Raw genomic sequence first — 26,024 nt, forward strand, 5'->3', positions numbered from 1 at the left:
GCCTGGAGGTCTGACTTCTAGCAGGACCCAGGGACGGGTACTGCCAGGAACCAAAATCTGTCATTCAATTGTGTATTTACTTCTTTCATTTAAGGTACTCATAACAAATTCTTTAATTATGCAACACTTCATTCATGGTTATAAGTAACTTATTCAGTTTTACATTTAGCTCTGTCTTCCCATTGAAGGTACTTTTCTCCGCTTTTCATAGAGTTGCATAACATTAATTCAATCTTTTGAGTATATTTTTCCTTTAAGTAGATTTTTTGCTTGTTCTCCTATTTATTGAGATTATATACCTATATATATTTACACATGAATTTCACACGCACGCACAGATCTTGTATATACCATTCTTACTTGAGCAAATACATTCATCTGGGTTCACCAACACTCCATTTACAGATACAAATCATCAGTGCCGCATATGGGAGTCTGTCTCAGCAGACACCCATGTGTTCCGCCAGCAATCCATTCACAGGGGAAAACCTTTCAGGCTCATTTCTAAATCCTTCCTTTTAATAGGTACAATTGCTTATATTCTCATACTCCAGGTACATCATTTGTGTTCACAAACACTTCATTTATAGATAAAAACACATCACTCATTCTCATTAGATACACTCGTTGTTGTTATACCAACACTCAGTTCAGAGATAAGTAACCTATCATTCAGTGTTGTGTACACCGCTTTTCTTTGAGTGGATATATTCCTTTCCATTCTAACCACATTTTATTCCAGGGACCCACAATACGCATTGTACATAGGCGTTTTGTCTCTGTAGACACCTCCTCTTGTTTCTGTTTTCTACCAGCGTTCCATGTATAGATATATTTTGCATCATTCTCTTTTGCGTATAAATCCTTTCAGTAGTTACATCCATTTAGATTCATAAACTCTTCATTCAGGGAGATATAAAAGTATAATTCAATTATGTATATGGAAATGTCTTATGTTAATATATTATTGTTCGGCCAACATTCCATTCATAGAGATACACAGCATATAATTGTGTGTATAGTTTTTCCCATTCTACAATAGTTTATTCTAAAAAATGTCATTCGTTCTTATGTTCAGGTATTTCCTTTGAGTAGATAATTTTGTTTTATACAAACTGTCCATTCATAGATATACTTCATATCATTCCGTGTTGAGTATAGCTCTTTTTAGATACATTTTTGTTCTAGTCACATATAGAATTCAGTCTTGAGTTGTATTTTTCTATGTGTTTTAGCAGCCATTCACTCATAAACATGTTACACACACCATGTTACACACACCATTCAGTTTTATCGCTCTTTCCTTCAATAAATACATTATTTTTTGTTACACCAAGACCCAGTTTCTAGAGACACATATCGATCTTTTGAACAACTGTTTTTATGGGGTGATATATTCATCTGTGTTCTATCCATAGTCCATAGGGTAGATATCAAGTTCAGTGTTCTTACCGTAAAAACACCAAGAAACAAAACAAAACCAACCACCCCCAGGAGCACAAGGAACCCTTTGGAGGTGACACTTATTACCATGATTGTGATCGTTCACAAGTGTGTGCATATGTTCAAACGCACCAAATTATATACATTAAATATGTGCAGTTTTTGGTATAACCATTACACCTCAAAAAAGCTGCTAAAAATTTTTCTACCTTTGTTTTTACTTTAAGAAAATACAAAATTACATATATATGGCTTGCACTGTTTATTTCTATTGGGCTGCTCTGCTCTACATGGACAAATAAATGTTTGACTGTCACTGCCTGCTGAAAGCAGGATATGAAGAACCTGGGGGTGGAAAGACTTTCCCCTGAATATCCTTCTGTTTATCAGTGTATCACTTTTAAAGAGCAACAAATACACTGAAAGTCATCTTCAGCAGTTATTACACCAGAGCAACTCAGAAACTCTGCATTCTTAGTTGCCAGGTCTTGGTTGAGCACTCTTAACCTTGAAAAACTCGAGTAACTATTAACAGCTTCAATGAACTAAAGTTACATTTTGTTTTAATCTGATAGCAATCTTGACCCAAAAGGCCAGCGTCAAGTTAAACGATATCCAGTTTCACTTTGATGTTCATAGCTGCCAGTTCAGCTACAAAATACCGAAAGACGTAAGGCACGGAAACAGTGTCGATGGTGTCACTGCGGTTACACAGAGTACAGTTGTACTTCCTGTTGCGCATGGTGGACCACGATGGGGGTGGCTTCTCCAACAGCGGGGAGAGCAAACTACCACACTGCACACACACGTGGGCTACAGACCGATCCGAGCAGTTGAAGAGCCGGTCGTGAAGGAGAAAAGATGTACCATGAGCTAAAAGGGCGTCCCGCTCCATCTCCCCAAAACGGATCCCACCCTGGACGTTTCTTCCCCCGATAGGCTGGTTAGTGACTTTGTCTCTGGCTCCTGTTGTCCTAACTTGGAATTTGTCTGAGACCATGTGGCGTAAGCGTTGGTAATAAACCACACCTATGAAGATGTCTGCATCCAGCTCTAGCCCACTGATGCCACTATACAACCTCTCAGTGCCATAGTAGTTGTAGCCAGCAGCCTTCAACATCTCACCAAAGTACTCCAGGGCCGAGTTCTCCTCTGAGAAGATGAAGGGCGTAGCATCATGGCAGAGACCATGTAAAGCTGCAGACTTCCCTGCCATACTCTCAATCAACATACCGATGGTCATGCGGGATGGAAAACCGTGAGGATTGAACAGAATGTCTGGAACCATCCCGCTCTCAGTGAATGGCATGTCCTCAACTGGCCACAGTCTGCTCAAGATGCCCTTCTGCCCATGACGACTGGCAAATTTATCCCCGATAGTTGGGTTCCGAGGGACTCTCATCGTGATGCAAACACACTTGAATTTGCCATTTCCAGTGTCATTACTGCACACTTTGATGTTATCCACAATACAATTTTCTTTACTCCTAGGAAAAAATAAACCGGACAAAATGTCAAAATGTATAGAGATACTAAGTTTTACTGATATAGTTAGCGCTTCATAAAGGATATTTGCAGAACTTATTCTCACCTCTATTCTCCAATACAGATAGAGCTGGTATCCCTAAAAGTATTTATGAATAGGGCTACTGATTATGTTCACTAGAGAACTGTGTTCATCTGAAAGGATGCTAGCAAGAAAGGCAGCTGAAGACCTACTACTGAAACCAATTTTACAGCTGTAAAATAAGCTTAAAAATTTTATTTTTATTAAGAGGTATAATGAACTCAACATTTTAGCTGGGAAACATTACTAACAACATGTCCAAGAGAGATTCTCAAGTTTGAATAATATAGTTTTAAAATAAATCACAGATTAACTGATCAATTGTAGTAGACTGACAAGAAAAGTAGAAAAACAAAGGCAGTACAACAGACCACAGAACTTTGTCTCATTTAAGAAATGTCCATTCAGTTAATAACTAAGCTACCGCTTATATTTTCTCCAAAAATTCTCCTGTTGAAAAATAACTTGCATTGACCTCCAGCAATTTCACTCAGAAACAGCCTTTAAGACACAGCACTGGTGGGCTTCCCTGGTGGCGCAGTGGTTGAGAGTCCACCTACCGACGCAGGGGACATGGGTTCATGCCCCGGTCCAGGAAGATCCAACATGCCGCGGAGCGGCTGGGCCCGTGAGCCATGGCCGCTAAGCCTGCGTGTCCGGAGCCTGTGCTCCGCAATGGGAGAGGCCACAACAGTGAGAGGCCCGTGTACCGAAAAAACAAACAAAAAAAACAGCACTGGTTATGCGAACTTACTTATAGTACATCACAAAGCTTTCCCCGGTGTTGAGGTTTACGTAGCTGTAATATGGATCTCCATACTGCAGTTGTGCTCCAATAAATGGCAATCCGTCATCATCCAACTTCTGCAGAACCCGTGGGTCACCAGGTTTGACTCCAAAGACCAGACTATCATCTCCTTGTTTGATTTTTTCAGACAGATCTATACACTCGGACTTGTAGACACTTCCATGGGCAAAGCCTCGTTCCCAAGAGGCCTTATTCACAATCTGTGAAGTCAAAGAATCATTAAGAGACTGAGACCAAATGAGAGTTTTCAAAATAAACCCGGTTAGAATTACAACTGGTTTAGGCATTTGATTTTAAAACTATCCACATTTCCTAAATCACCTATGCTATTAAAATCCAGACACAATAAAGGTAGATATTTCCAAGACTACATTCATTCGACATCTACTCGTACTATGCACTCAAATAGGCAGGCTATATGCTTATGAATATTCAGTGATATCCCTCAAGGCTTGTCACTTTTAACTTAGACCAGGAATTAACTATTTAACAGCATAGCCATGCATCAAATACTAGGCACCTGGGCACACAAGAAATCCTCCTTCAGTGACCTGATGGTAAACAAAGAAGTTAAAAACGAAGAAGGATGGAACTACGTCTCCTGGTAGAACTTACCATGGCATCTTCCATATCATAGCCAGTGTACGAAATAACAGCAACAATGGCATTTGTCCCAATTGGGTAGTTATCCATGTCATAATAATCATACATGTATGGTCGCACTAAAGGGCTTTGTGGAGTCTGGAGACGATACAGTTTATTATCTGACCGGTCTTGAAAAGTGAGGAGTGGAAAGCCCATAGTCTGCTTACCTACAAAGGGAAAAAAATTAGTATTTCGTTTTTTCCTCCTTGATTATAAAGGTGACATATAAAATTGGAAACTAAATATTCATCATAGGGGAATGAATAAATAAATTAATCATGCTGGTTATGTTTACTACAGACTAATACTTGGGGTGAAAATGAAGTAGACAAGTGTGTATCAACAGGACCCATGAAAACAATGCTGAATGAGAAAAAGTACAGAATGACATTTAATATGATGCATTCATGTACATTTGCCACACATCCCAATTCTAGACCTAGTTTATGGATACACATGTAATAAAAGCATAAAAAGGGGATGTAAAGGATATATACAAACTACAGGATATTACTACTACTGGGGGGAGAGATGGAGTGACAGTAACTACTATCTAAGTAGATTACTTTCGCACACACACACTCACACACACACACACACAGTAAGATGTTGGTATTTGTAAATTGTGCATAGTGTGGTAGGTAAGGCAGGTAAGACGCTTCTTTGTACTACTACCTTACAGTACAGAGAATCAATTCAAGACAAGATGATTTTAGGGCTTCCCTGGTGGCGCAGTGGTTGAGAGTCTGCCTGCCGATGCAGGGGACACGGGTTTGTGCCCCGGTCTGGGAGGATGCCACATGCCGCGGAGCGGCTGGGCCCGTGAGCCATGGCCACTGAGCCTGAGTCCGGAGCCTGTGCTCCGCAACAGGAGAGGCCACAACAGTGAGAGGCCCGCGTACCGCAAAAAAACCCCAAAATGATTTTAAAAGCTAAAATAAATAAATATATACACAGGGGAATTTTTTAAAAAGGGAGACTTCTAGTTTCCAGTATACAGAGAGATAGTCCTACAATATCATCCCCAACATGTAAGTATAAAATCCAGAAAAGAAAATCAACTACATACATATACACTACCTGAAAGCACTGAAATGTAATAAAAAATAGAAATTAGAGAGGGATTAACATTTGGACAAAAGCAACTTCAGAGTGAATTTCCAGTTTTTTCAGTTTTTAACGTCTTGTTTCTTGTTTAATTTTTTACCGGACGGCTCAGTCAGTGTAGCGGCTAAAGCTCAGAAACCCACAGTCTTATTGGCTTGAAGAATCAAGGAACAGAGTTCAGAGCACGACAGCAATTGGAAACGTAAGGGGGGAAATTTCAGAAAGGAGAGAACCATAAAGGGAGAGCCTCACATTCTGCATATAAACTGAGTCCAAATCTTTGGTGGACTCCGTCCAGCACTATGTGCGGTGGGACAGACATGGGCAGCCTACCTAAGGCTAAAGAGTGCACTTCAACAGCTGTTCAGCTGACTTCCAGCAATCTAAAAACCAGCCCTCTTCCAAGGAACAGAATAGAATCTAGTCTTTACAACATGTTTTCTGTCCACAATCCAATCCAATATTAGACATACAAAGAAACAGGAAAACGTGCCCAAGACTCAAGAAATATGCAATCAATGGAGACTGATCCTGAGATAACCCAAATGTTGGAATTGGCAGACAATGATTTCAAAATACCTGTTATAACTATGCTCATGTAATGGAAAATACGTTCACAATGAATGAAGATAAGACTCTCAGATAAAACAGAAACTATAAAAATGAAACAAATGGAAGCTCTAAGCTAAAAAATTAACTTTCTGAAATAAAAATGCACTAGATGACAGTGAATATGATAGATCAATAAAAATGATCCAATCTGAAGAAAAAAGATTGAAAAAAGAGAACAAAAATCCAGTGGCTTATGGGACAACACTAAAAGGCATAACATATATGATGCATAACTGAAGTCTCAGGAGATGAGAGAATGAGGCAGAAGCAATATTTTTAGAAATAATGGCAGAAAACCATACAGATTTAATTTTTTAAAACAGATTTAAGGGACTTCCCTGGTGGCGCAGTGGTTAAGAATCTGCCTGCCAACGTAGGGGACACGGGTTCGAGCCCTGGTCCAGGAAGATCCCACATGCCGTGGAGCAACTAAGCCCGTGTGCCACAACTACTGAGCCTGCGCTCTAGAGCCCGCAAGCCACAACTACTGAAGCCCGAGCGCCTAGAGCCTGTGCTCCACAACAAGAGAAACCACCACGATGAGAAGCCCGCACACCGCAACAAAGAGTAGCCCCGGCTCACCGCAACTAGAGAAAGCCAGCATGCAGCAACGAAGACCCAACGCAGCCAAAAATAAAAAGTAAATAAAATAAATAAATTTTAAAAAGAAACTACAAGCCCTTTTCTTCTGTGACTACCACCACCATCCCCTCCACCTTACCCATCTGGCACTGGTACATGTTTCTTGGACTTTGGTTGTGATCAGAGAAAGGGATGAAGTTGGCGATCACACTCAGCAGGCTGTGAGGGAAGAGCTCCTGGTGGGTGGTAACGCCAGCCAAAACCTCATCCTCAAAGACAGCAACGTTCATGAAGATCTGGAAAAGAGGAAGGACGAGGAAGTTCAACATACAAAATAACTGTGACTGCTAACACGTATTAGCTCTATCTCTCAGAGTTTAGTTCTCACAGACTTGAAAGAAAAACTTCCCACCCAGTATCATGAACACTGAAAGGATCCACAGTTAGAAATACCACATGCCTTACACACTTCATTCTAAATCTACCCTGGTCCAATCGTGAAGGGAGACAGGAAGGAGGAACATTTTTTTTAAAGTAGCACAAAGCCCAGAGTTTGCAACTGCAGAAATGTAGGCAAAGATTGAGAGCGGTTCTAACGGAACGTTTCAGTCTCACCACCCGAGGCAGAGCTGGCTGCCAAGGAACGTGGGGAGTTGAGCGGGATGGGAAAGGCAAGTCATGTGACTGCCAACCCTCTCTCAAGTTTGATGAGCATGAAAACTGCTTCATGCTGGTCACAGAAGAGGCAGAAAATAAGCTTTGACTTTCTTTCAAATGCCCCAATTGTAATTATAACAGTTACACCTTTTTTTTTTTTTTTTTTTTTTTGCGATACACGGGCCTCTCACTGCTGTGCCCTCTTCCGCTGTGGAGCACAGGTTCCGGACGCGCAGGCTCAGCGGCCATGGCTCACGGGCCCAGCCGCTCCGCGGCATGTGGGAGCTTCCCGGACCGGGGCACGAACCCGCGTCCCCTGCATCGGCAGGCGGACTCTCAACCACTGCGCCACCAGGGAAGCCCCAGTAACACTTTTAAAAAAGAAATAGTTACTAAGTCTCTGAAAGTTGCATACTATACAATCACACATAGTCTATGTACCTGTTCCATAGTTCCAATTAGTTCTTCTTTGCCCAATTCCAAGTTCTGCACAGGCCGCACCAGTCTACAAGGAGTGGTAAAAAGGTACAATCCTGGGTACAGACTTGGTTTTCCTGTCATGGGGACCAGGACCACCTCCATCCAGGGAGGAATTCTTTTTTCTCTCAAAACCTGTTCTCAAAAAAAAAAAAAAAGAGTTCAATTAAGAATAAATGAAGTATTTTACATCTATCTCCCCTGCCACCCAGGAGGTGGGCATAGTGGAGAAGCAGATGAAATGTGAAAAGCAACATCTTTAGAATTAAATCAGTTTTGCAGGTAACAAACCTAGTGCCCTGCCAGTCTCAGCCCCACACAGATGGCCGTTCGCCCCGTGTCCAGAGTTGGCAGAAGCCCTACTCTCTTGGGGGCTCAGGCCCAGTATCAGGCAAACTGCGCACGACTGAGACTGGGGAAAAGGCAAGCCAAGAATGTGTGTGTAGACATACTAAATGAAATTCTATCCTCTGATGTCTACAACATAGATTACTGGGGACTTTCATGGCGGTCCAGTGGCTAAGACTCTGAGCTCCCACTGCAGAGGGCTCAGGTTCGATCCCTGGTCAGGGAACTAGATCCCACATGCCATAAGTAAGAGGTCACATGCCGCAACTGAAAGATCCTGTATGCCGCAACGAAGATCCCGTGTGCCTCGACTAAGAACTGGCACAGCCAAATAAATCAATACTAAAACAATAAATAAATAAATAATATACAGATGACTGGTGTTATTTTAAAATGTATTCAGTGAAAAGGCGGCATGTGGGATCTTCCCGAACCAGGGCACGAACCTGTGTCCCCTGCATTGGCAGGCGGACTCTCAACCACTGCACCACCAGGGAAGCCCTCTACTTAAAAAAAAATGTATTTCAAGGGACTTCCCTGGTGGTCCAGTGGTTAAGACTCTGCGCTCCCAATGCAGGGAGCACGGATTCAATCCCTGGTTGGGGAACTAAGATCCACGTGCTGCATGGAACGGCCTTTAAAAAAAAAAAAAGGGATCTCAAGACCCAGAAGGCAACAGGTTACGACTTATATCTTGTATAGTTTCAATATTACTTGAAATATAAAGTCCATATTTCAAGGTCCCCTATATGCCACTAGTACTTACCAAGAAAAAAAAGTTAAAAGTGTGTTAGATTAATAGACTAGGGCCTCAATGAAACCACCAAAAAAAAAGTACAGGTCAAATACCAGTCACTGACCCTAACTGATGACGTTAGTACAAGGCAAGACGCTGCCACCAGAAGGAATGTATGGGCACTTTTGTAATTAGCTTCTGACCTCCAGACCCCTTGACACTCGAGAATGCCCTGGGGCTACCTCAACAACTAGAAAATGACTGAAAACCTAAGACGGAAGGACAGAACAATTCACAGAGACTCAAGATCACCTTAAAATGTCGGAGAGAATCGGCAATGCCAGGGGCAAGCTCCTTATCCGCCCAGCCAACCATGACGCCGTCCAGCAGGACAGGGTAGCACTCGCTGTACGGCCGATGTGGCGCTCCGTCAACTGGAGTGACGCCTGGTGAAGCGAGGAAACGGAATGATCACATCAGGATGCTTTTCCCAACATTTAACTTTCCCTCCACATTCAACAAGTGCTTCATCATTTTAGCTATCTAGTCATCTTGTCTCTAAACCGGAATGTTTTTGTATTGCCTGAGTAAATATCTAAGTCATTTCAGCAAGGACCCCCCAAATCTACCGTCTCTAATTGCCGGTGAGGAGAGGAGCAGGGGGACAGGGGTTTAAGGGAGGCTTTTCCCTGTGCACCTTTTGTATTTTGATTTCTGAGCCATGTAAACATATTAACTTTTTCCCAAAAATCTAATTACCTTTGATCCTCATTGTTCACATATCACAAATTTGCCGACTAGCTAAACTTTATTTGTAACCCCAATATCAATACTAGTGGCGCTTTTCTGATCATTTGAGGACATGCAGTGAAAATTTTGAATCGCCGGATACAAGTGTTCCCAGCTGAGATCAAACCAGGTGACGCGCTGTCTGTTTCAGCTCATACTGTAAACAAGCGTCCTTTCCGCACTCTGTTCAGTGCCATGTTTTTTGCATCTTTGTGCTTTTGTTGGTGATTCTGCTGTTTATAATGGCCTTCAAGCACAGTGCGAAAGTGCTGGTTCCTAAGCACGAGGCCATGCTGAGCCTTATGGAAAAACGTGTTAGATAAGCTCATCCTTACAGTGCTGTTGGCCGAGAGCTCAATATTAATGAATCAACAATATACATTAAATAAGGCGTCTTTAAACAGAAACACACATAAAGCAAGACTATGTACCAGCTGATGAAAACGCTGTGCCAAGAGGCTCACAGGAACCTAATCTTTTGTTTCCCCAGGAACAACAACTCACTATCTGCTAATTCAGTGCCAGTGGTGACCTTACAGAAGTACTGCAAATACCAAGAATCGACTCTAATTAAATAAAGAATGCTCTTCCATGAGCCATCAACACCTTCTGAAGATAGCAAGTGCTTTACAAAATGTCACAGGTTATCCACAGTGTTTCACCCATCGCCCTTACAAGAATTCTCTGCTCAGCCCCCAAAGAAGCACAACTTAATAGCTTTACACCTGTTAAAACCCACACAAGCAAACAAGACAAGACTGCTGTACACCACCTACCCAAGTTGCAGAGCAAAGCTGGGATAGATGCTGTATACACAAACTGTGTGACGACCTCACATATGGTGGTTAAGTGGTTCATCAGGCCACAGGGCTCCCCGTCGGGGGTGTGCACGGGGCAAAGGAAACCCCAGGACTCCGGCAGCAGCCTGCGTACTGTGGTGGTCCGCATCTTGGCAAAATCTGCCCCTCTGTGCACACAGCGGAAATGGGAGAGATAGCGTATGAAGTTCAGCTTGTCAGCCACAACACAAAGTCCGGAATCTTGCAGGAAGCCGAGACCTTAATAAAACAAATGTCACTGAAAATGGGCTAAACTTAAGGAAAAAAAAAAAAAGCCTATCTTTTACTGGAGGCTCTGATAAGATAAAACCTCAGAGTACACTAGAGATCACAGAGTGGGTCATCACAAAGTTTACTCAGCTCTGGTGAGGGGAAGAGCTTAAAAACATAGTAAAAGTCCCCAGATTCACAAACTGTATTAACCTCGACGGTTTCTCCATCTCCTCTACACTATCTCCTTTGTGGGAAAACATTAAATGAGTAATAAAATAGCAAGTAATTAAATGGGATTCATCCAAGAGGGCTGGATAACACACAAGCATTTGTTAGCCCTTAAGGAATCTGCACCAGTATCATCTGTTTAAAAAAAAAAAAAAAGATTTCTGGGCCCTCAATAACCACTTTTTAAAGTCTTCCAGTCATTCTAATACAACTGGTTTAGGGATGCGCACGTCTAACAACCCTCCCAGACAACCCATCTAGTTAACCTTTCCTCAGAGATCTCAGCTTTCTTTAGTTTTCTAGAAAGAGGCACAGGAAATGCATTTGATCATTAAAATTAGATTTCAACTATACAGACAGACTGTCTACAGCCCAATATACACCTGTCAAAATTTACAACATGAAATCTGTCTTTAATGAGTAAGAAGTTCACTTTTGAAAAGAATCTCTCTCAGCAATATATAAATCCACATTAAGCAAATGATTTGAAAATCGTAACTAAATGAAGCCTCTCTATTTAATTTCACCTGTTTTAGAACGTAGATTCCCAGTAGCAAGAAGATATTCAAATGGTTTTGTAAGGTCTGTTCCCAGAGTAAAAATCTTCATCAGATTTTCAGTGTTTAAGGACACATTGGTCTTCTGGGCCTTCTTGTCTATAGCTATTTTAATAGATGCTAACCAAGCTTCCAATTTTTCCTGAAAAAAGAAAAACTTTACATTTTTAGGTATTTTAATGAGCACAAGTTGGATATTTACTGCACATCCATAACAAAAGCCCATTAATTCGTACGTTTGACACGGAAAACTTCTGAACTATAAACCTGAAAAAACAGCTTTTCAAAGTACTGTTGCAGCTCAGGCATTTCTTAAGACAGAAGATACAGGCTTCTGCAGTGCTGAGGTTCGCCTCGGCACTGTGGGCAGCTGGCTGGATAGTTCTTTGTGATGAGGGGCTGTTCTGTGAGCTGTGGGATGTTACAGCAGCATCCCTGGCCCTTACCCACAAAAATGCCTCCAGACACTCTCAAAGGTCCCTTGGGGTGGAACAAAATCGCTCCCAGTCGAGATTACCCACACTAATGGAAAAGAACCAAAACTGGTTTGCTGGGGCCTTAGAAAAGTTTTTAATTCAAATGCTCTTATCAAACAATCGCAAGACCTTCAACCCCAGAAACAGGCAACAACAACAAAGCCCTGAGACAAAGCAGCAGCCCGCTGTCCCAAGAACAAAACAACTAAGAAGAGCCCGGAGTCCCCAAATGACACCCAACACACAGGACCCCTGACGGACAAGCCAGTAGGAAAGACCGACACCTTCTTCTCATATAAAAGTTGAAACATAATGGAAAAGGAAGAGAAAACAAAAGAGAAAAGAGGAAAGAAGTCAGAGATGAGGAACAGAGGTGTGGGTAAAATGCTCTGGAACCGGAGACGGGGAGGCGGAAAGAGTGAGCTAAACTTTCCTCCTGGGTCAGAGGCCTGCCCGTGGTCTCTTCGAGGTTAGCTAGCATTTACCGGGCACGTACAACAAGCGGGTGCTCTGCATGGTTACTTCAGCCTCACAACAAACTCTTCCTCAGGAAGCACGGCATTACAGGACCTCTGAAAACCCGTGGGCCAAGTGCACTTCAGTATTAAGAATTTTTTAGGCTTCCGAAAGGTGACAGGCACACAGACCTTTTATTACCTAACATGGAGACTGAGGCACGGGCTCATAATCGAACACATTTCTACCCTGAAACACAAACTGTCATACTAGGTAGAGCAAATGAAAGTTACAAACAGCCTCCTGTTGGTTCGGATCAGGTTTTGCTGCCAACTCTCATTGTTTTTTTTGGTTCTCATACTTTCTGGATCTGGAATTGCAGGCGAGCGATTGTGGACCTCTCTGTGCGGTCTGCACACTCAGTACAAGCAGAAGCAAGCGAGAGCCCTCCAGGAAGCCTTCCCATGAGGCTCACCAGCCTCTCTGGTAAAAGGGCTAATGTGGAGATGGGAGGACAAGCCTATGAAGAGCGACGCAGCGCTGAGAAGGAAGTACAGCATCTCCCCATCTGCTCTCACACTTCAGAGCGGAATCGCTTCAGCGTCCCTCACTCCCCAACCCTGTTAAGCAGCCTCGGACCCAATCACAGGGACCTCAGTCTCTGTGGCAACACTCACTGAGATGGTTATACAAGCCTGTCATTCGCATCAGGTCACTGTCGTGAACCTTCTGAAGATTGCTTTCATGTCCCGAATTCAGAGGTTTAAAAGCTTGAGTATAACGGAGGCAAAGGTAAGGAAATCAGACACTGTTAAGCAATGAATTCTCTGAAAAAGTCCCAAGTTTCCTTTCCTCTGTTGCTGAAACAGGTCACCTTGGTAATGTCGTGCAAGTGAAGGTACTTCTAACACGGCCAGCTCGCAATGAACCCACATGCTTCAGTTTAAGGAGGAAAATGTAAATTAGTCTTTATAGGTGACTGAAACTTCTGCCTGATTTGAATTTTTATCAGGGAAATTCTAGACTACCAAAATTTCTCAATCTAATTTTATAGACAGAGCAGACAGAAACAAAAGTTATTACCTTCAAGTAAGAATTTAATTATTGACCAGATTAGGAATTTGGAGATTTTTACTTCAGTCCTCTCCATCTTCCCTGCCGTTGTTCTGTTATCTCTTAGATTAAATCTTTTTTAGGGACGATATTCAAAATATAAAATGCTACCAAGTCAACTTGCTTATAAAATTATTTTTGTGTCATGCCAACATTCTCTCCCAACACACACAGAGTTCTCATTATTTACAGTAATCGTGTCCTATCCTGTCTCTGTGAACACTGCATTGGCGAGCACAGAAGCACTGCTCCTAGGGGAAATGCAGGGTTTGACTTCAGGGAGTCTCTGGTCATTGACAACGTTTTCGTCAACTGATCGATACATGACCTCGTTTTTTGTGTTTGTTGAGAGACACCTTAGTTTATACTGTTGATTCGTTACCACTGAGCTCAGAGCAAACAGCACCGTAACTCATGCCTGAACAAAGCCTGTCAAGTGTTTTCCCCATAAGGAACGTCGCAGCCTTCTTACACTTAGGAACACTAGACGGTACTTCAGCACTGAGCCTGGGGTCACTTTAAACAGCAAAATCACCAACAGAAAGCATGAAACTGTGAAAAACATGGCAGTAGAGACCCTTGTTTACAGCTCATCAGACCTCAGCTGGGGCCATGAACATCAGGAAACTCCAGTTCTTTAGCACCTGTGCATGTCTGCAAATGATCACGGGAGTGCTGACACTGCTGGCGTTCCAAATAAATTTTAGCGAGTAGGTAGATTCACAAGTACAGACTCTGTGAATAATGGGGACTGACTGGATGTGTGTATATAGGCCATTTACACTTTATCATTAATGTTATGACCAAGATTGGATATTGTCTTTATTTAGCTTCTATAAAAACATTAAAGACATTTCTGAACCTGGCCAAGCTAAGATCTGTAAGTCCGTTACTGCTAAACAAACAAAAAGTAGGAAAAAAAAAAAAAAAAAGACTACATAAAATGCCCAAACGAGAAATTTTAAACGTGCAGGAAACAATACTGCTGGAAATGGCCACGTCATCCCACAAGAGGTACGACTGCTCTGGGGTGAAGCAGCCTGCATTTACCTTCAGAAACATGAGGAAGAGCTGCCCGGGGGTCAGGACCTCTTGATTCACTAAACTGTCAGGATTCTCCTCCATGCACTCTCCTTTGGCTAAAGCAAAGAGCTTCCGGGTCATGAGACAAAGCACATAAAACTTTTCAGTGTTGGATTTCAAGTGGATACAGATGCACTGGCTGCCAAAAGAGAAAGAAAAAGCTCAGAACGATTCAGCCGCTGATACTACTCGATGTCCTACTGAGTTCAGCTTCTCGGCTGCACTGGCCATTCAGATGCTCAGCGTGTGGCTCGTGGATACAGATCGGACAGCGCTGGTCTAGAGCAGGGCTCCTTTAATAACTACACAGTGGTTACAGAAGACCAAGTCCTAGCCTTGGGGAAATAAAGGGACGTGATGCCTGCAACTTTCAAGGATGCAGAAAGAAAAACGCTGATGATATGCAGAGAAAGCAACAAAGCAAAGTGGTAAAAATATTAAGAACTAGTGAACGAGAGTGTCCAGTGTACTATTTTTGCAGCAATTCTGGAAGTCTGAAGTTATTTCAAAAGTTTTAAAGTACAACAGAAGGTATGAAGCTACCAGAAAAAAAAAAAGGCGAGGATGACTGCAGAAACAAAGCTGGGCCCTACTTTGCTAAGCCAGAACCCTACCCCCAGGGCCATTCTGATTCCCAGATGACTCACCAGCCCCAGCTACATCAATACAAGGAAGCATGGACACCCTCCACCCCCAATAAACAAAAGCACACATACCTGAAGAGAAACTCTGCAGCGTGTTCATTTGGGTACCAGTCAGGAAGACTGAGTTTTACTCTGAAGCGTTCCCCCAGATAGCTAAGGACCTGTTTTTGTGTGGAACATCCCTCTTCCATTACAATCCTTAACATCTGAGAAACAGAGTTCCTAAAGAAAGAGTCATCTTCCTTTCCTTTGATGAGCTCCTGAAAAATCTGATAATCGGAAAAGCTGACAAGTGCCTAGAAAAGAAAAAAAGGTTCTTTTTTAAAATTGCTAATAACTAAACCATCTTAATCATTTAGTAACCATTCTGTTCTTTTTTTTTTTTTTTTAATACCCGAGAAAAATTAGCACTCCGCTATCGCTGAATCTAAGTGAGCTCTTCAAAATCAGGGCGATGCTTGTATGACAGACACCAAGATGGTCCCATGATCCTCACCTCCCAGTATCCACAACCTTGGTCTCCTCCACACTGAGCCAGGGCTGGCCAGTGTGACCGATGGAACATGGTGGAAATGCTGAAGCATGACTCTCAAGGCAGGGTCGTAAAGGGCCCTCCAGCTCCCGCCTTGTTCTCCTGGCTAACTCTCTGGGGAAGACAGCTGCCTCAAAGCAGCCTGTGCAAAGGCCCACGTGGAGAGGAACTGAGACCTCCTGCCAACAGCCCACAGTGACTTGCCAGCCATGAGGGAACCGCCTCGGAAGGGGATCCTCCAGCCCCGGGCAAGCCTTCTAAACAACTGTAGCCCCCGCTGACATCTCACGGCAACCTCCGGAGACCCTGGCCAGAACTGCCCAAATCTGGAGCCACTTCCAAACTCCTGACCGCAGAAACTGTGAGAGAAATGTTTAGCGATGTTTTAGCCACTGCCTTTTAAGTTAACTTTTTTGTTGGTGGCCGCGCCACGTGGCTTGCAGGATCTTAGTTCCCCAAGCAATGATCGAACCCAGGCCCTCGGCAATGAAAGCGAGGAGTCCTAACCATTGGACCACCGGGAAATTCCCTGAGGTAACTTATTATGGAGCAGCAGTAGATGCCAGCACAGCATGAACTCTGATGAGGACAACCTATATCCATCCTGCACAGGACACCACTTGCAATGACTCACTCCCTAACGAGAGAAGTATATTCAGTAAGACACACCTTAAGTGCAAATCCCAAAGGAAAAAAAAACAGTTCTTTCCGGTAAATAAAGTTCAACATAACCGTGCCATTTTCCAAGTAGTGAAGGTTCATATTGACGGCGGAATGTTCTTCCCTCACACAGTGCATTGAAACTCCTATTTAAACAAACAGAGCAAACGGTCAGAAACTCAGCAACACTACCACTTAGCATGCATGGCTACAATTAGAGACTGATTTTTAGCTCAATTATAAGAATAAACTGTTTAACTACAGGGCTCGTGAATGCAAAATGCTATCTTGTGAAGCCAGCCACTGTCACGGAGAGTGATCAAACAGAGGCCAGGTCACTGTCAGCCAGAGACCGAGGGGAGTGCCACATACCCTGAACCAGAAGAGTTCCGAGGCCTGTACCTACACCTGGCCAAGTCAGCATCCTTCAGCACCGTAAGCAGTAACATAAATACATGTGTTCATTCAGTATGAAAAAAAATTGAACACGGTAGAAAGGCTTCCCACTATGAAATTATAACACAGAAATGCTTAACAGAAAAACAAAAAATTATACATATATGGGAGAAAAATATCAAAGACTGTTTGGATGCATCTACTTTTTAATATCGGGTGGACCAAAACGTGCCTTCGGTTTTTAAGTAAAAATAAAAGACATATTTTTCATTTCCACCAAGAACTTTATTGAACAACGTATTCACCCTTTTGCTCCACTACCTTCTGCCATTTTTCAGGCAACTTCATAATTCCATCTTCCCAAAACTTATCTTTTTAAGCAAAGAACTGTTCCAGGTGCCTTTTGCAGTCTTCCAGGGAATTGAAATTTTTTTCATTAAGAGAATTTTGGGGCTTCCCTGGTGGCGCAGTGGTTAAGAATCCACCTGCCAATGCAGGGAACACGGGTTTGAGCCCTGGTCTGGGAAGATCCCACATGCCACTGAGCAACTAAGCCCCTGCGCCACAACTACTGAGCCTACGCTCTGGAGCCCGCGAGCCACAACTACCGAGCCCACGTGCTACAACTACTGAAGGCTGCGTGCCTAGAGCCCAAACGCAGCCAAAAATAAATAAATAAAATAAATTTATAAAAAAAAAAGGAGAGAGAATTTTGTAAAGACCAAAGTAAATGGCAATCCGAAGGAGCAATGTGTGGTGAATACGGAGGGTGAATCAGAACTTCCCAGCCAAGCTATAACAGTTTTGAGTGGTCATCAAAGAAACATGCGGTCTTGCATTATCCTGATGGAAGACTATGTGTTTTCTGTTGATTAATTCCAGACGCTTTTTGTCGAGTGCCGCTTTCAGGTGGTCTAACTGGGAGCAGTACTTGTTGGAATCAATCGTTTGGTTTTCCGGAAGGAGCTCATAATAGAGGACTCCCTTCCAATCCCACCATATACACAACATCACCTTTATTGGATGAAGACTGGCCTTTGGTGTGGTTGGTGGTAGTTGATTTCACTTGCCCCATGATCGCTTCTGTTCCACATTACTGTACAGTATCCACTTTTCATCGCCCATCACAATTTGTTTTAAAAACGGAATGTTTTCATTACATTTCAGTAGAGAATCGCATGCAGAAATAAGGTCAAGAAAGTTTTTTTCGCTTAACTTACGTGGAACCCAAACATCAAACCGATTCACATAACCAAGCTGGTGCAAATGATTTTCAACACTTGATTTGGATATTTTGAGTATGTCAGCTATCCCCCGCGTGGCATAATGTTGAATTTTAAAAATCTATTTATTTTATTTATTAATTTTTGGCTGCCTTGGGTCTTCGTTGCTGTGCGCAGGCTTTCTCTGGTTGCGGCAAGTGGGGGCTACTCTTCGTTGTGGTGTGCAGGCTTCTTATTATGGTGGCTTCTCTTGTTGCAGAGCATGGACTCTAGGCGCGCGGGCTTCAGTAGTTGTGGCACGTGGGCTCGGTAGCTGTGGCTCGTGGGGTCCAGAGCACAGGCTCAGTAGTTGTGGCGCACGGGCTTAGTTGCTCCGTGGCATGTGGGATCTTCCCGGACCAGGGCTCAAACCCGTGTCCCCTGCATTGGCAGGTGGATTCTTAACCACTGCGCCACCAGGGAAGTCCTATAACGTTAATTTTTCTCAATTAATGTCTCGATTTGATCGCTATCAACTTCAACTGGTCTACCCGACTGTGGAGCATCGTCCAGAGAAATCTCCAGCACGAAACTTTGCAAACCACTTTTGACACGTTCAATCAGTCATGGCACCTTCTCCACACACTGCACAAATTTCTTTTTGCGTTTCAGTTGCGTTTTTACCTTTCTTGAAATAATAAAACATAATATGCTGAAAAATGTTGATTTTTTTCTTTCATCTTGAATATTAAAATGGCTACACAAAAATTCACTAATTTTGATGTCTTTTTTTAAATGCACGCTGATATGACAGCTGTCAAATACAATCTAACAGAATTGTTTCGAATGAAGTTAAAGACAACTAACTGCTATTAGAGCCATCTTACGGAAAAAAACGAACGAACCTTTTGGCCGACCCAATAAAATAGCTTAAATTTTTCTAAAAGAACATTCCAAAAAATCACTACAACTTACCATACTGAGTATAGCCAGGCCCTCTGCTTCTCCATTTTGGTCTTACCATTGCGATGGGGAAATTTCTGCGAGGCATAATCAACATTCGGATGACTTTTTCGATGCCATTGATTATAAAATAGCCTCCCATTTCCTGCCAAAGAGACGAATTAAAATTTGTTAAACAAAGATATATAACTACCCGTAAACATGAAACTGACCAACTGCAATCACCACCCTCATTCGTAAACAGATGTGCAGAAGAGGTGCACTCGGGCAAGAGGAACTGTGGATCCCTTGGAAACTGCAGACTTTATTAAGTCTTCTTAAGCACATTAAAACGGCTGTAGAGGGCTTCCCTGGTGGCGCAGTGGTTGAGAGTCCGCCTGCCAATGCAGGGGACACGGGTTTGAGCCCTGGTCCAGGAAGATCCCACATGCCGCGGAGCGGCTGGACCCGTGAGCCATGGCCGCTGGCCTGCGCGTCCAGACCCTGTGCTCCGCAACAGGAGAGGCCACAGCAGTGAGAGGCCCGCGTACCGCAAAACAAACAAACAAACAAAAACAAGTTACTCCAAAGAGAAGTCTAAAGATGAAAACAGTAATCGTTTAGCTTCCAGACAAGTATGGCTTCTTGAATAAGTGAAAAAACTTTTGACTGTATGAAAGCTCTGGAAACCAGAAGTTTGGATGAGCTAAATAGGAAAATATTTTTAATATTTAATTTTTAATAAGTTAATAGAACGTTTCTGTAATAAATAAGGAGCTACTATGAAGCAGGCATATCACGCTGAGTGCTCTATGTCAGCATAACATTTAATCCCATAATAATGAAAGAGAGCTATATGCCCATTTTCAGAAGAGAAAACTGAGGCTCAGGGAGATTAAATTTCCCAAAGTTGGGGGACTGGTAAGCAGAACAGCTGGATGTCAAACCCAGATCTGCCACCAAAACCCTCTTCCCACCACACAACACAGCCCCCCGTTGTAAGCAGAGTCTGCTGGTCTTTTTTTTTTTTTTTACATCTTTATTGGAGTATAATTGCTTTACAATGGTGTGTTAGTTCCTGCTTTATAACTAAGTGAATCAGTTATACATATACATATGTTCCCATATCTCTTCCCTCTTGCGTCTCCCTCCCTCCCACCCTCCCTACCCCACCTCTCCAGGCGGTCACAGAGCACTGAGCTGATCTCCCTGTGCTATGCGGCTGCTTCCCACTAGCTATCTACCTTACGTTTGGTAGTGTATATATGTCCATGCCTCTCTCTCGCTTTGTCACAGCTTACCCTCCCCCCTCCCCATATCCTCAAGTCCATTCTCTAGTAGGTCTGTGTCTTTCTTCCTGTCTTATCCCTAGGTTCTTCATGACATTTTTTTTTCTTAAATTCCATATATATGTGTTAGCATACGGTATTTGTCTTTCTCCTTCTGACTTACTTCACTCTGTATAACAGACTCTAGGTCTATCCACCTCATTACAAATAGCTCAATTTCGTTTCTTTTTATGGCTGAGTAATATTCCATTGTATATATGTGTCACATCTTCTTTAGCCATTCATCCAATGATGGACACTTAGGTTGTTTCCATCTCCGGGCTATTGTAAATAGAGCTGCAATGAAAATTTTGGTACGTGTCTCTTTATTTATTTATTTATTTATTTTTGCAGTACGCGGGCCTCTCACTGTTGTGGCCTCTCCCGTTGCACAGCACAAGCTCCGGACGCACAGGCTCAGCGGCCATGGCTCACGGGCCCAGCCGCTCTGCGGCATGTGGGGTCTTCCCGGACCAGGGCACGAACCCGTGTCCCCTGCATCGGCAGGCAGACTCTCAACCACTGCGCCACCAGGGAAGCCCTACATGACTCTTTTTGAATTATGGTTTTCTCAGGGTATATGCCCAGTAGTGGGATTGCTGGGTCATATGATAGTTCTATTTGTAGTTTTTGCATGTCTTGATTACTTCAACTTAATACTGCAAAGCCACCTAACAGGGCTTGAATGGAAGGTATATGAAGCATTTAATACGTCCACAGAATCTGACTGTGGGTAAAGCAGACATTTGAGACAGATATGTGGGTTAAGACAGCCTTAAAAAAAACCAAATACGTATCTAAATATGTATCAGTTGGTAGGAGAAACCTACCAATTCTTTCCCCATAATAATCATATTCTCTAACTGGAGTGGTTTTTTTTCATACATTGTCTCATGTGAGACTCATTATGAGGCCTATGCAGTGTGCAGACAAAACATCAATGCCCCACGTTACCCATCCAGAGACTGAAGCAGAGAAAGAAATCCGGACACCCCTCCCCCACTCCCGACAAGCTTCCCGTCCTCTCTCTCCCAGCTCCGGCGCTTTCTACTGTCACCTGGCCTTTGACTGCATGGGACCCCTGTAGGTACCTCTGCTTCCTCGTGGTGCTGGATGAGGGCTTTTGGAGGAAGGTTGTATAAGTTGCAAAGCTTGGATTTCACCATGATGGGAACATAGCCAAGAAACTGTTTAATGATTCCTTTTGAGATTCCATTCACTGCCCAGCTGATATCGGCCTAAATGAAAATAAGAGAGAGAAAAAAATTATTTCGTACAAAAGGAAATATCCAGATCTACAAGAATGAGTATTTGAAGAGATTAAGGCAGAAGACCATACACTACATGATTTTATGCTTTAGATTGAAAAGATGGCATCTCTTGGATGACAGCACTAAGAAAGTAGAATTCTGGTATAAACTGTGTTAGGCACCAGGCTTATTCTCAAAAATGTACAGTGTGCAAGTCATACACTGTCTCTTGTACTCACCGTCAGCTTTCCCCGGTAGGTGCTCCTTCGGCCCCGGCATTCTGCTGGATAAACATTGAGCTCTTTACAGATGCTCCCTTTTGGAACTGTGGGTGGACTGATGACAGCATCCACAATAGTAAGAGAGATCCGCTCATCTTTGAAAGCAAATTCAAAGGGAGGGATGGCCTGAAACACAATTCACACTGTTAGCTGCTTGCATTTCCAAGGTATTTTTTCTCTAAGACTCTTTCAAATCCCATGTGTTCTATAAGCACTGATAGCTATAATGCTAATGTGACGCATCTGAAAAACAGCTAAAGCTACATCCAGTCTACTCATATCCTAAGTACCTAAAACTGTAATGCATTAACAAGATTTTTTTTGACTGTCTACTACATGTCCGATTCTGTAGCAGGTTCTAGGGATACAGCTGTGTACAGAACAAAGCTGTTCTCTGAATCAAGTGCTTGACTTCTCTATTCTTATATATAATAAACACACACACACACACACATCTATTCTTTTTCAGATTCTTTTCCATTATAGTTTATTACAAGATACCGAGTATAGTTAGTTCCCTGTGCTATACAGTAGGTCCTTGATGTTTACCTATTTTATATATAGTAGTGTGTATATGTTAATCTCAAACTCCTAATTTCTCCCCCACCCCTCCCATTTGTACCTTGTACCCTCTGCATGCAAGACAAATGGGACTCCTGCCAACAGAGCAAGGATACAGACACACCCTACTGATTTAGCAACACTCTAATAATGCCATTCTTCAGGCTGATCTTTGTACATTTCATTCCACGGTGGCCTCATACTGAAGCCAGAGCCATGCAAGGGGTTGGTGGTGGTCATGGTGGTTCTTCCCCTTCCACAGCAGTTGCTTCTTTGTACCACTCCCCGGAGGGAGCGCTGCTGAACTGAGGAAGGGGCATCACTGAGTTCTCCCATGTATTAACTCTAAACAACCTCCTGGCCTTAGTGCTGAAATAGCAAGAATGCCAAAAATGGAGCTCAGAATACGAGGGAGGTTCTTCCATCTCACGTGAGTTCAACTGACCTTTTCTAAACTTTAAAATTTTATCTAAAGCTGGTATTTTAGAATTCAGTATTTTATTCTAAAATAAAAATTTAACATATTTCCTACTTCAGGATAGAGCAATAGTTTACAAAAGGAGATTAGAAGATTCACTTTCTCCAGCCATTTGCTGCACTATCTATATCTCAACGCAGCCAATTCTCATTATTCAAGATAGTTACGGCCCATAAAGTCACCGCAAGCGCTGCATCAGTGAATTCTGAACCTCTGTTCTCAGGGGAAAAATACAAAGTTAGGTTCCTGCCAGTCTCTGATCACAGCATTTCATTAACTGATCAATACATAACCTTGCTTTATGTGGGTTTCTTTCTTTCTTTTTTTTTTTTTAAAAAACATTTATTTATTTTGGCTGCACCGGCTCTTAGCTGCGACACCCGGGATCTTTGTTGCAGCGTGTTTAGTTGCAGCACGCGGGATCTTTAGTTGCAGCATGCATGTGGGATCTAGTTCCCTGGCCAGGGATTGAACCTGGGCCCCCTGCATTGGGAGCACAGAGTCTTACCCGCTGGACCACCCTTTATGTGTGTTTCTACTTAGGAACATCTTATTTAATACATACCGTGGTTCACTAACACTGATCTCACAGCCATCAGCACTAGCTCATGACTGAACAAAGGTTATCTAATATACATTTTCTCTGAAGGCACATCACAGCCTTCTCACACTTAGCAACATTACACAGCACTTCAGCACTACGCATGACGTCTGTTTTAAACAGCAAAATCACCAACAAAAAGAACATAATAAGAACGTGAAAAACGGAAGAAACTTTGAAAAGAACACTTTGAATCTGCTGGAAAAAAATGAGCATATCTCTCTTACTATCTCATTATTTTTAGTATAAGAACTTGAAACAAGAAAGCAAGAGTGTCGCCTTATCGTATCTGAGTTGGGATGGCTGTACAATGGGCAACTCAAATTTTTTGTCCGTGCAGATGTTGGTGAGTACTGGTTTGGGGGTTACAAATAAACTTTAGCAAGTAGGCAATTCACAAATGTGACAGACATATCAACTTGCACTCACAGATGGAGGAAATCTACTCCAAAGACACTGGGCAAAACAAGATCCGATGAAAGCTATTTTCCCCTTGGTTTTGTAAACATTAGTCATTTACCTTACTGTCCTTCATGGAACAACATTTTCAAAAACTAAACTGCAGCGTCGTTATCTGGGTCAGATTTTCTTCATGTATTTCAACCAAAACAACATATCAAAAGAGACTGACTATACAAGCAGAGTTGAGAATCCAGCTGTCTTCTAATAAGCCAAACATTAAAAAGATACACAAAAGTATCATTCATCTACTAATTTCATTTTTGCTTTAGAAAATATTTTTTATAAAAAGTTAATATAAAATTGGTCTCTTTTTCAATGAATTAGTATTTTTAAGATTTCTCAATTTCAGTTTCTAATAGAGTAAACAAAAGCTCTTTGGAAATCGCTCAAGAATTTTATGAGTGGAAAGGGGTCCTGGGACCAAAAAGTTTGAGAACTGCTGGTCCACATATTACTCATAAAAATCTCTTACGTACATGTGCTCCATCATTTTAGGTCAAACCTTCCTTGATCATCTCAACACTGCTCTTTTTCATTGTTTTCATAAACCCCAGGGCCAATTAACTTTTAAGTAGACGTATAATTTTTCTCATAGACATGATACAATGAGTCCAGGCATGATAGAAATTATTATTTCCCATCAGACAAAAATAAAAATATCTTGTCTTCTGCAAACAGGTCAAGGAATAATTAAACTTCAAAGAAGCCTCAATGGCTCGGAATAGAGTTCAAGCATCAGAGACCGGCACAGCTCTCCACATTCTCTCCACCCCTCCCACCATGCAAGCCCTACCCAACAAAAGCACAGGGTAGAGTCCCCTTGAGCTCTGCTCCTTCACTTCCCCTGGAGGGAACGCACTTTCCTCTTCAATTCGTGTACACCTGGACTAGCTGGACCTCCTCTGTGCTCCCCGAGTACCATGCGGCCGCCCCTTGTCAGAGCAGTGCTCAAGTGTACCGGCACCGACTGCCTTCACAGTTCCACCTCCTCACCCAAAACATGATGCCAAGCAAGAACTGTCTCTTACAGGCCTGCCTCTCCCTCACCCTTAGAGCCCAGTGCCTGGAGACAAGGGGATGCTTACTAATGAGACCCTCCCCCCACCATCTTCACCTGAACTCTGGCACAATGACCCTCTAGACCAATCACTTTAATGTGGAGCAAATGCTGTGTAATGATGGTACCAATCACTTCCTGTGGACCAAATGGTTCCTACGGAACCTCTTTTTTATGCCTCACTGATACCTTCCTCAACACAGACCCGCGCTGAGCCTACCTAGCACGGTCAAGGAGTTACAACTATTTGAAATTATACTGCGACCTCCCAGTCCTCTCTCTGGGACCCCTGCCCGCGGCATGTGCCCCATTCCCCCCGCCTCCTGGATCTCCCCCTCCCAGGCCCCGAGCCTCAATCACCTCTCCCCCGGCCCTCCTCCAACGCCTCACAAGCCCCCCACCCCTATCCTCGCCGGGCCCCCTCTCCTCCGCCCGCCTGGAGCAGGGGCTAGGGCCGCAAGCGAACCCAGAGCTGAGGGGAGCCTGGGTTCGCCTGAGGACGCCGCGCTCACCTGCACCGCGTGGCTGAGCCCCTCGCGCACAGCGTAGTTGAAGGACTCGACATGCGCCCGCGTCAGCTCCTGCAACGCTGGCTGTTGCTGCTCCCGCGGGATCCCGTAAGAGGGGTCGGTCAAGTGCTTTAGGCTGGGCCCGCTGGGTAGGTGCCGCCACCGGCCGTCGGGATCCATGAGTCCGCCTGCACACCGGATGCCGGCAACAGCTTCACACGCGCCGGAAAGCATGGCCGGCGCCGGGCGCCTTCGGCTTGCTGGGAAATGTAGTTCCTCTTTTTCCTCCGGCCCTGGGTCCTCCGATTTTACGGGGTCGACTTGAAACCAATACCGTGGAGCGAATGGGCCAGTTGAAACCTGTGCAGAGTGGGGGACTCGCCCG

General features: G+C 43.3%; 1 protein-coding gene across 1 annotated transcript; it reads right to left on the minus strand.

Moving 5' to 3' along the window:
- Positions 1-340: 340 nt before the first annotated feature.
- Positions 341-25,831, minus strand: POLR1B (RNA polymerase I subunit B). Its single transcript, XM_082852383.1, has 15 exons — positions 25,643-25,831; positions 21,930-22,097; positions 21,532-21,678; positions 19,146-19,278; positions 16,582-16,718; positions 15,453-15,676; positions 14,704-14,875; positions 11,579-11,750; positions 10,548-10,829; positions 9,295-9,428; positions 7,863-8,033; positions 6,899-7,060; positions 4,434-4,625; positions 3,765-4,018; positions 341-2,930 (listed from the first exon to the last, which is right to left on the minus strand). Exons 1-15 carry the CDS (start codon positions 25,817-25,819, stop codon positions 2,048-2,050), a joined length of 3,408 nt encoding a protein of 1,135 aa, XP_082708509.1. The 5' UTR covers positions 25,820-25,831; the 3' UTR covers positions 341-2,047.
- Positions 25,832-26,024: the final 193 nt, after the last annotated feature.

This window comes from Leucopleurus acutus (genome assembly GCF_964270905.1).
Source record: "Leucopleurus acutus genome assembly, chromosome: 12".
In the NCBI taxonomy this organism is placed as follows: Eukaryota; Metazoa; Chordata; class Mammalia; order Artiodactyla; family Delphinidae; genus Leucopleurus; species Leucopleurus acutus.